This window comes from Pundamilia nyererei, unplaced genomic scaffold (genome assembly GCF_000239375.1).
Source record: "Pundamilia nyererei isolate P.nyererei 1_Seehausen unplaced genomic scaffold, PunNye1.0 scaffold00160, whole genome shotgun sequence".
NCBI lineage: Eukaryota > Metazoa > Chordata > Actinopteri > Cichliformes > Cichlidae > Pundamilia > Pundamilia nyererei.
Window position 1 is genome coordinate 762,493 of NW_005187561.1, and position 11,757 is coordinate 774,249.

An 11,757-nucleotide genomic window follows, 5' to 3' on the forward strand; every position below is an offset into this window, starting at 1 on the left:
CTATTGCTTTTTTTACAAGTACAGAAAGCACATATATTGCTTGAATCCTTATGTTTAAGTCCTGTTGGTGTCTCTGTCCTTCTGCAGGTTTGAGTGCTGCAAAGCTGTTGAAAGCCAGTGGGCTCGATCCTGTAGTGTTGGAAGCCAGAGACCGGGTTGGTGGTCGTACCTTCACTGTGCAGGTAAAGCAAAGAGTGTCAATACTACTGTAGGAGCGGCTCATAAAAGAGACAATCAGTAACAGTAATATAAATACTTTCCAGCCTTTTTAATTTTACAACCAAGATAGTGTATCTATTTCTTTTAATGGGCATACAGAAAAAAAATGACATTTATATTCAAGTCATTTATGAGCGTAGAAGTGCAAGCATAGATCAGTTAGCCTTTTCAGAAATATCTGTGACATTTCTTTCTTTTTTGTCATGATCTAATTGTGAGGATGTGTCTTTTAGAATAAGGAGGCAAAGTGGGTTGATCTAGGCGGTGCCTACATTGGACCGACACAGAACCGCATCCTCCGTCTGGCCAAAGAGTACGGCATAAAGACCTACAAAGTCAACGAGCAGGAGAACTTGGTGCATTATGTTAATGTGAGTGTCTGTTTTTTTTATTGCAGATAATTTTCTATTCCAAGCTCTCTTGGTTTATGTTATGTCTGTGTAGTCTGTGACAGATCATGACATGTTCCAGATGTATTCTTCACTTTAAGTGATGGAGTAAATGATGACAATGTTCAGAAGATGATGCACCATATCCTGAGTCTGACCCATTATCCAATAAAAAGGAAATCCAAGTCTCTGCTACTTTTCTGGCATCACGCAGTAGGCATGGCAACAAGGATCTTTATCAACATTTTTCAATTGCCACTTTCTGCCGCTGGCACTTTTCCTGTCAGCTTAACTTTTGCATGAGCTAACAGAGCTAGCCTCTTTGCCATCAGCAGTAGAGTTTGAAGCATTTTTGGGGAATCTTTTTGTTTGCACTAAAAACAAATTTTTTACTTTGCACACAAAGTAAAACATTGTTATCATCATTGTTAACTTTAGTTCACTTGACTGTACCGTATTTACCGCACTATAAGGCGCACGTAAAATCCTTAAATCTTCACAAAAATCGACAGTAAGCCTTATAATCTGGTGCGCCTTATGTATGAATTTTGTTTTGTGCTTACTGACCTCGAACCGGTTTTATGTGGCACACTATGCTCAAAAATCTGTCAAAAAAAGATTTTTAGTGCCACTTTTTGGAGCATTACGGTTACCGTTGCCAGGAGCCTCACGGAGTAATACGTACTGTGCTTCAACACAACATTACCGTGTTGTGTGTGTGTGTGTGTGTGTACATAACGACTCCAAAATGGCACCCGTGAAGAGACACGCTTACGAAGCTGATTTTAAACTTCGAGCAATTAGTTATGCAGAAGAGAATGGAAATAGAGCAGCTGCCAGACAATTCGGCATTAATGAGTCCATGGTGCGCAAGTGGAGGAAGCAAAAAGATGACCTAAAACAAGTAAAGAAGACCAAAAGGAGTTTCCGAGGGAACAAGGCGCGATGGCCGCAGTTAGAGGACAAAATTGAACAGTGGGTTATTGAACAGAGAACAGCAGGTAGAAGTGTCTCTACAGTCTCTATTCGACTCAAGGCAACAGCGGTAGCACGTGACATGCAGATCAAGACTTTCGAGGGGGACCTTCTTGGTGCTTCCGTTTTATGAAAAGGCATAATCTCTCAATCCGCACAAGAACTACTGTCTCACAGCAACTGCCAAACGATTACAAAGAAAAGTTGGCCATTTTCCGCACGTACTGCCAGAATAAGATCACTGAAAAGAAGATCCGGCCAGAACACATCACTAACATGGACGAGGTCCCCTTCACCTTTGACATCCCCGTGAACCGTACTGTCGAGAAAACAGGGACCAGTACGGTATCTATACGCACCGCAGGGAACGAGAAGTCATCCTTCACTGTAGTTCTGGGCTGCCAAGCTAATGGCCAGAAACTACCACCCATGGTCATTTTCAAGAGGAAGACTTTGCCAAAAGAAAAGTTTCCGCCCGGCGTCATCGTCAAAGCTAACTCAAAGGGCTGGATGAACGAAGAGAAAATGAGCGAGTGGCTGAGGGAAGTTTATGTCAAGAGACCGGATGGCTTTTTCCACAAATCTCCGTCTCTTTTGATCTATGACTCCATGCGCGCCCATCTCACCGAGGCTGTCAAAACCCAAGTGAAGCAAACTAATTTGGAGCTTGCCGTCATTGCGGGTGGATTAACCAAAGAACTCCAACCACTAGATATTGGTATCTACAGGTCGTTTAAAGTTAAATTACGAGCTGCGTGGGAGCATTGGATGACAGAAGGCGAACACACATTCACCAAGACAGGGAGGCAACGCCAAGCGAGTTACGCCACTATCTGCCAATGGATCGTGGCTGCTTGGGCTAAGGTATCAGTCTCAAGTGTCGTCCGAGCTTTCACGAAGGCTGGAATAATCACTGAACAGCTAAGTAACAGCAACGAGACTGATTCGGATAATGATGAGAGGGATCCGGGCATGCTTGATGCTGAAATTGCCCAGCTGTTTAACTCAGACACTGAAGGTGAAGAGTTTGATGGATTTGTGGAAGTTGAATGAACTGGAAATGTAAGTGTATTGTTCAATATTTGATGTTTAACAGCTTAACAATGTTAATAGTTACTGTGAATGAGTTGGTTAAATTTTAACTCATCTGATTGTTTTATTCTGCTGAATGCACTTTAAACGCCTTTTAATCTGGCGTGAGAGGGATCCGGGCATGCTTGATGCCGAAATTGCCCAGCTGTTTACCGTAACTCAGACACGGAAGGTGAAGAGTTTGAGGGAATTGTGGAAGTTGAATGTACCGTACTGGAAAAAGTATATTTTTCAATATTTAACGTGTTACAGCTTAACAGTGTTAAGAGTTACTGTGAATGAGCTTAATAAAGGTCGAGTTATTTTTTTGTTTGTCTTAATGCGCCTTATAATATGATGCGCCTTATGTATGAAAACAGAGCCAGTCTTCAACAGTGCGCCTTATAATCTGGTGAGCCTTATAGTGCGGTAAATACGGTAATCTGCTAAATTAGCCACTCCCCCCACACACGGTCGTACAGAACATATATACTCAGTGGAGGAGCTTGTTAATGATCTCAAGACTAGGAACAGTCACCAAAAACACCAATGGTTACACACTGGTTGTAATGGTCTAAAATTAGAGAATAATGTGGCTCAGGAGGTAGAGCAGGTCATCTATTAATCAAAAGGTACGGGTACATTAGACATGCTAAAGTGCTTTGAGCGTTCAAGTAGAATAGTAATGTGCTGTATAAGAACCACTCCATTTACCATATACCGAATCTTGCAGCGCTCACAAGGTTCCCCCTGCTCAAGAAGGCACATTTACAAACCCCTCTTAAGTTTGCCAGTGAACACCTAAAAAATTTAGAGAAGCCTTGGAAGAAAGTAATGTAATCAGATGAAAACAAAATCGAGCTCTTTGACAACAACTTAACCCACAGTGTTTGGAGGAGGAGAAGTGATGAGTATGACCTAAAGAACACAATCTCCACAGTCAGAGGTGGAAATATTGTGTTTTGGGCTGTTTTTCTGCTGTGGGTACAGGATGACTTCACCGTATAGAGGGGCCAATGGATTGGACTATGTGCCGTAAAATCTTGGACAAGAGTCTTCTTCCATCGGCCAAAAAACTGAAGATATGAATGAGTCTTCCAGCATGACAATGACCCAAAATATACCACCAAAGAAACATAGGAGTGGCCAACGAAGAAGAATGTTAAGTTCATTTTGCAGCTTAACCACTCTCCAGACCAGACCTTTCTACCAGTCCTGTAGAAAATGTGCTGTGGGGGTCTTTAAAACCTAAAGCATTTAGAGATTTTCTGTAAAGAGGAGTGGGCCAAAATCACTCCTGAAATGTGTGCAAACCTAATGACCAACTACAAGAAATATCTTACCAAAGCTCACACTGAGCTCAGGGTTTTATTTGATTTGATTTTTTTTTGGACAGTGGTTTGGGGGAAAAATGAAATATCTGGAAATGCCATCACTGTCACCCTTCACAGAGCGCTGAGCCATCTGGCTAACAGGAAGAGCTATGTGAGGATGCCCTTCGTGGACTACAGCTCAACATTCAACTCTATAATCCCACACATCCTTATCACCCAACTGAGAATAAAAAGGCTGCGCAGAGGGTAATTAATACTGCCAAAAAATAATTGGCTGTCCTCTGCCATCCCTTCAGATCCCCCCCTGCCACCTGTTCCTAGGTTCAAGCTCGGTAAACGCCCTGGTAAAGAACCCCCAACAGTGTCTGCACTTCCTCCTTGTCCCAAGGAAGAAAAACCTGGACTAGAAGCTCCTGCTGGGCTTCTACCGCTCCTCAGGGGAGAACGTGCTCTCTTACTGCCTGGTTGTCTGGTTAGAAACGCTGCGTAGAGGGTAATTAATACTGTCAAAACAGTCATTGGCTGTCCTCTGCCACCCCGGAGTCCATCGCTAGATTCTCCTGTCTCAGACAAACACAGGTGACCCCGCCCACCACCCGTTTGACCCTCCACCAATCAGGTCCCACACCCCAGACTCACTAACAGCTTCTACAGCTTCTTCCCCTGGGCCATTTGGACTATTAACAAACACTACCCACCCCTACCCAACAAGTGTTACAATGGTCCAAGATGGACGTTAAGAGCCCTGCTCCCTCTCTGGGCCTGTTTTTCCATCTGCTCGTAGCTGTAACTAATAGAAGTGCTATCCTAAAAATATATTTTAAAAATGACTGCACTATAATGATCTCCATTTGCCTATGGGATGGGATCCTCAAATTATTTCCCTTTTACCAGCTGGTGGACTGAGCTTACCATTAAGCTATGAGGGAAGTGGATCCTAGTGCTTTGGCTACCCTGTTATGGGTGTGGCAAAAATTAGGCCAAATGAAAGATTCTCAAGCCAGAACTTATTAAACAGGAAAAAACAACAACAAGAGAATAATCAGAATCTGAAAATTTCACAAAACACTTGATGCATCAAACACTGGAGGATAGCAAACAGGAACAGAGACATGAGACACAGACAGTCTGACAAAGGACAAAGAAAACACTATGACAATATATACACAAAACAGATCTTGAACAGATCTTAGAATGCTATAATAATCACAGTGAAACCATCAGATAATGTAAAACTGTTTGCATTGTATGTTGGCCTCTCACATAATGAATGCTCTGCAAGATAGAAATCCAAGAAATCTTTAGACTGACTTCAGAGGTGGTGTTTAGATATGATTTATTATCTTACACCTGGGAACCAATCCCTGCATCGGCAGTTCACAGCAATCAGTCTTTATTACCTATATTTTTATACCGTGTGTGTGTGTGTTAGTGTTTTACTACATTAGTAAAATTTTTAAATTCTTGTTGGTAAATCACAAACACCTTGACTGAGGCAGGTGAGGCCTGCAGTTCTTGAGATGTTGTTCTGGATTCTTTTGTGACCTCCTGGATGAATCATTGATGCACTCTTGGAGTAATTTTAGTAGCCCATTTGTGAATAACAGCTCTCCACTTGGCTCAGTCTTAGAAATGGTTTTCCAGACCGATAGTTGTCAGCAGCTTAGTCTTTCAGCTGTTTTTGAGTTTCTTCAGATCATGGCATGACGTGTCGCTTAGCCTACTTTACTTTGTCAGACGGGTTCTACTTAAGTGATTTCTGGATTCAGCAGTTATCAGACCTGAGTGTGGCTAGTTGAAACTGAACTTTCCAAAGTTCAACTTTCCAAAAAATGTGGTTGATCACAGTAAATTCACGATTTAGGACATGGTAGGTTTGTTTAGCCTTTTCCTTACTAAATTAATGTATTAATTAATCTAATCTAATAATAATTTACTAAATTTTAAACTAAATGTAGTTTAAGAAATGAGAAATTAAGAAGAGCAAACATTTTCCCAGTACTGTATATTACAATATCAATCAATCAATCAATCAATCTTTATTTATAAAGCACTTTTCATACAGAGAAAATGTAGCACAAAGTGCTTTACATAGTTAAAAGCAGCCCACCCCACCCTCCAACTCACTCCCCACACTCTCAATACACATATATCCCCCCACCCCCACCCACACACACATACACACACGCGCACACTTAAAGAGTAAAAATTGGGCTGGACTCGCATGAGCCAAGTGAGGAAACACTATAACAGGGAGCCGTCTGCACCGGGAGCCGGTCACAGACCGCAGCCTCCAGGCTGGGCACACAGCCGGAGGGAGGCAAAGGAGCCCCCCAGCCAGGCTGAGAGGACCCCAGAGACCCAGCAGCCACGGTCAATCACAGCCCCGGTGCAGAGAGCGCCCTCCGAGGAAACACTGGAGATATGATGCAATACGATATATATAGGGTAAAATGATAAAATAAATAAGAACAGGATACAATATAAATATAAATAGAATAAGAAGATTAAAAAATGAATAAGAATAAAATCAAGCAAATATTAGGTAAATCCTAAATTAATAATAGAATAACAGGATAGAATAAATAAGCATAAAATAAATAAACGCTAAGTAAAAGCTAAATTAAAAAGGTGGGTCTTGAGCCTGTTCTTAAAGACATGTACGTTCTCTGCGGCCCTGAGCTCCTCCGGCAGGCTGTTCCACAGACGAGGACCATACCACTGAAAAGCTGCCTCTCCGTGAGTATGTGTCCTGACTTTAGGGACAATCAAAAGGCCAGTACCAGAGGACCTCAGGGTCCGCGAGGGTTCGTATGGTAAAAGCAGATCTGAGAGATAAGAAGGCCCAAGACCATTAAGACATTTAAAAACCAATAAAAGAACTTTAAAATCGATCCTGAAACACACGGGGAGCCAGTGCAGCGATTCTAAAACCGGTGTAATGTGGGCCCGCCCTCTGGTCTTCGTCAGCACACGAGCTGCCGAGTTTTGCAAGAGTTGTAAAGTTGAAATATTCTTCTTAGGAAGACCAGAGAGCAGACCAGAGACCAGAGAGCATAGGCAGTAAAATAACTATTGATAATAGATGTTTGTTTCAAAGTCAGATAAGAGCGTACAATATAATTTGGGTAAAAGGCTAAGGGCAGTGATTAGCATTTTCTGTGGTTCTGTGAAATCTTTATCTTTAGATGGTTGTCATAAAGTCCTCCTCTGCAGTACATCACCTTTGTCTTCAAGTAGCGTTCTTTGGTCCTCTCATTAAGGACAGGATCTTAATCTCGAGACTTCCAGGCCATATTCGGCACAGATGTTTCTGTACACTATGCCGGCCACTTGGTTATGGCATTCCATGTATGCCCTGCCTGCTAGCATCTTGCACCCTGCTGTTATGTGCTGGATTGTCTCAGGGGCATCTTTACACAGCCTGCACCTGGGGTCTTGCCTGGGGTGATAGAGCCCAGCCTCTATGCTTGTTCCTGTGCTGCCATGATTAGCGCCTCTGTGCTGTCTTTCAGTCCAGGTTTGTCCAGCCACTGTGGTACTGACACTAACTAGCCTCTGACCTCCTTCCTTAAGCTTAGCATACAACCTTAGGGCTTAAAGTTGGCCTCTAGTGTTGTCCACCACATCCCCATTGAGTTCCTGATAGTTCCTGATAAATTTATATTTAGTTTCTTCTTAGGGTCCTGTTGATCTTGTACAGGTCTAGGCGTTCCAGCATCCAGTTGTGGGGCATCAAGTTGTAGGCCTTCTTGTAATCAATCCAGGGAGTGCACAGGTTTGTCAGCCTAGTCTTGCAGTCTCGGCTGACTGCTCGGTCTACCGGTAGCTGGTGTTTTTCTATGTCTCTGGTGTACCTCTTTAAGCAGCTGGCTAAGGCTGTGAGTCTTTGCTTGGCAGTTTCCAAGGCCTCAGGTATTGGACAACTTGCTGTACTTCTTAGGCACCTTCTTTGTCGCACCTTTCTGCATCTCCGATAGTTGGCTAACCTCCCTCCGTGCCACCTTGATGCCTCCAGTCTCCTTTAATGCAGTAATAATGCAGTTACAGCTGCATTGTTTTACAATGAAATGAAGAACTAAACAATTTTGATATTCTTTTTGTTTTGTTTTTTCCTTTGGCTCTATTACAGTGGTATTACATTACACAACACAATACGTTAGGAGACTGTAAATAATAGGAGACATTATTAGTTTAAGCTGCAGCTGCAGACCAAGACAGTACAGTGTAAGTGTTATTCCAGAATTGTCTCTGAGCTGACAGCTCTGTGAGGCTTGGGCATTTCCACAAAGATGTATAGACAGTTTTTTTCTCTTTCAAAGAAGTTTGTGTTTAATAAGGTTTGAAATAAATGTTCCTGTCAAGCAAAGCTCTCAATACTCAAGCTCTCAAATAATCTCGCTAGAGAGATTATTTGAGATTCCATCAACACACATAAATGAATGTACTCAAACCATTGTTATCCTCCACATAGCAAAGGGAACTTTGCTAGAAAGCAACAAAAATAATCTCTAGTTACAATTGTGGTGTGGCAACACTTTAGTGGTTTTAAACCCACTGCATCTACCCCTGACTGTCACCTCTGTGTTTGTATGTCTTTGTGTGTGATTGAGAAATGCAGAAATAAACTAGACCAGGCATAAAAACTATGGCTTTAGATTATGGCTACTCTTATCACATTTAATGATTCAGTATCTCTGATTCAGTTGTAAACATTGCACAAGCTATTACTCCACTTTCTCCACCACTCTTCAAACTGCTTTCACGGTCAGTTAGAGGTCAACTGAAACAAATCTTTAATGGCAAATGCTGAAATGTTGTTCTTTGAATGCTGCCATCATTAAGCACAGCTTTTATAAGCAATGGTTATTTGATGATTGAAGAATATTGTTTTGGTGATGATGGCCGCAATCATGTGTCCAACAGGGAAAGTCTTACCCGTTCAAAGGCTCCTTGCCTCCCATGTGGAACCCCATCGCTTTGATGGACTTCAACAACCTCTTTAGAACAATGGATAAGATGGGCGAGGAGGTAAAGCAGTTCTCACTATTAATGAGTATTCTTATTAATAAGCATTCTAGATTGGTTTACTGGACAGGTTGCACACCTGCTACATGCCTGACTCATGCTGAACACCCTCCTGCATTTCAGATTCCCAGAGACGCTCCCTGGAGAGCTCCCCATGCTGAGGAGTGGGACAAGATGACCATGCAGGAACTCTTTGAAAAACTCTGCTGGACCAGGTAACATGTTCAAAATGTTTCCCATTTGTGCAGAGAATAGGTCTAGCTATTCATCCTGTTATCTCGTTTATATCCAGTTTAAAGTTTTATTGTTAAATCATGTGACACAAATGTTGAAGGTGGTCTCTAACAAAAGAAATGTCGTTTTATTTTCTAATATCTCATATGAGTCAGCGAGGCTGGCTGGTGGAGTGCTAGGTTATAACCTAATGTTAGCAACCTCAGTTACTAAGGTTTCATGAGTGCAGCATTCTGCACAACAGACTTGGCATGAAATGCTAGAATTCCACTCACTGAAGCTGGAAGTAAAATTAACGCTCTTTGGTTAATTTTGGTTAATTGGCTAATTCCAATAAAATGATCTAAAAGGCTCCAACACCACAGTCACAGTTAAGAGGTCCAGTTCAGTGACTCAAACTTGCAGAGGTGGAAATGGTTACAGCTTCCTGTGTCAGCACTAATAAGAATAAGAATTCTCATCCCTGCAAAAACTTTGAAAACGGATGCTGAAGGTTGTAGCTGTTTCATAGAGGTTTTTGGTGGAGAAGCTTCAGTATATGATGCACTGTGAGTGAGAATGTTTTTGAAAATCTAATTACTGTGTAAATTTAAAATATGCAGCTTGTAAAAGTAAATGACAACAGTCCTGCACTAATTAAATGATTGTACTGCTCCAGCATTTGAATTAATCCTGTAATGTATCCTATATTAAACTAAAATAAAACTTTAGTTCAACTTTGAAACTGCTCAAATGTAGATTATGTGCAAGTCTCTGCTGGAAAAGTAGGACAAGCAAGCAGAAATCCCTGACATGGTGATTTATTTGTGCTTTGTTCACACTCTTACAGAATATAAAAATTGTGACTGGGGTACCTGCAGTATTTAAAGACTTCTTACCTTCCATGTAATCCCTCCCAGAACTGCTCGTCGCTTCGCCACACTGTTTGTCAACTTGATCGTGACCGCTGAACCCCACGAGGTGTCGGCTCTCTGGTTACTCTGGTACGTCAAACAGTGCGGAGGAATAATGAGGATCTGCTCCACCACCAATGGAGGACAGGTATATCTGCCCAAAATTATACCTACTGATTCAGAACAACAGACTGAAAGAATTGGTTTTTTTATATATCTGTCTGAACAAACAGAATATTCTCTCGGCGTGCCAAGAAGTGGACTTGCGTTCTCTGCCTCTCACACAGATTCATTCAGTGATTCAGAGGAGCAGTGTGAACGTCAGAGGGAGATCCCTCACAGCCCAGTCTCCTTAGTCTGGCCTGAATAAGATGCTGTCCACACAAAAGATGTTTTCTTGGAATACTCAGGGCGTCTTTTCTGCTGCCGTTCCTCAAGCTGAGGGCCTTGTTCCCATAGCCACAAAGGCTTTGGTAAACAAATGACAAACAGTAGTGCAGTCGGCTCCTTCCTGTTTGCTCCACATTTAAAGCTTACACGCCTTGTGGCCGGTGCATACATAGGGGTGTTTGAAGTATTTACACATAGTCATCTTAAACATATGGATATGCTATTGGTATGCATTGCTTCGAGTGCAGCTGCACTCCTCCTGCAAAACTGCAAAACGTGTCTTTAATCAAACAAGACAAGAAGAGGCTCACCTCGTTTCACCGCCCAGGACTGATTCAGGTGTAGCTCGTGCTTTCTCAGTGACTGCTTGACAAATTCATCCAAATGCCACAGAGGAATGCACACAATGTGTTTCTGGTCAGGGATGAGAGAGATGTTGACACTAACCACATGGAAATGGTTTTGTGTATCGGAGCTTTGACAGCCCAAACCTCTCTACCTCCTCACTGTCATCTTCATCATTTAACATTTGCTGGCCTGGCTTTATGAACGTGTTTCTTTTGAATTAAGATGCAGAAATTTGTAGTGAAGGAAATGAAGGCGGACTGAGGATAACCGGTGTGTATCACCAGGATAAATCAGGGGATTTTATCGGCTTCATTCCAAACTGGGAGTTTATTAGCCTTGCTGAGGGGTACCCAGAGGGGGATCAGAGTCACTTCCACCCAATATAAATAGAAACCAGTGTTGCTGCATCTGCTCTCCCTGTTGGTGCTCACTGAACTCTGCTCTCTTTGTGTCTCAAGGAGAGGAAGTTTGTAGGAGGTGCGAATCAGGTGAGTCAGTGCATGGCGAGGGAGCTGGGAGACCGAGTGAAGCTGCAGTCTCCAGTCTACAGGATCGACCAGACCGGAGACATGGTTGTGGTGGAGACCGTGGACAAGCAGACCTACAAGGTGAGTTGAGTATATCACCAGTATTTCCTTTGAAGTACTATTCTTTAAGGACACTTTTTATGTCTTTCCTTACATATTCTGCTTTAGTCAGAAATATAATATTGAGCTGGAAATGAGCATTTAAAGTCCAGTCTAGTAAATATTCGAGGAGCTCGATTAATGTTTATTAATGGTATCTAGCACCAGATGATCTCAGAGATTACAACAAGATGGAGAGAAACCTAAGTATTCCACCTTTGAGCAGATCTTGGCCACAGTGAGAATAAAG

General features: G+C 42.3%; 1 protein-coding gene across 1 annotated transcript in view; it reads left to right on the forward strand.

Moving 5' to 3' along the window:
- The window catches only part of mao (monoamine oxidase), an 83,903-nt gene extending 72,382 nt beyond the window's left edge, over positions 1–11,521 (forward strand). Inside the window, exons 3-8 of the mRNA XM_005745514.1 lie at positions 88–182; positions 453–590; positions 8,915–9,019; positions 9,140–9,231; positions 10,150–10,291; positions 11,340–11,521. Coding sequence (XP_005745571.1) covers positions 88–182; positions 453–590; positions 8,915–9,019; positions 9,140–9,231; positions 10,150–10,291; positions 11,340–11,498 — 731 coding nt within the window. The 3' untranslated portion in view covers positions 11,499–11,521. The remainder of the gene's footprint in view (positions 1–87; positions 183–452; positions 591–8,914; positions 9,020–9,139; positions 9,232–10,149; positions 10,292–11,339) is intronic.
- The last annotated feature ends 236 nt before the right edge of the window (positions 11,522–11,757 follow it).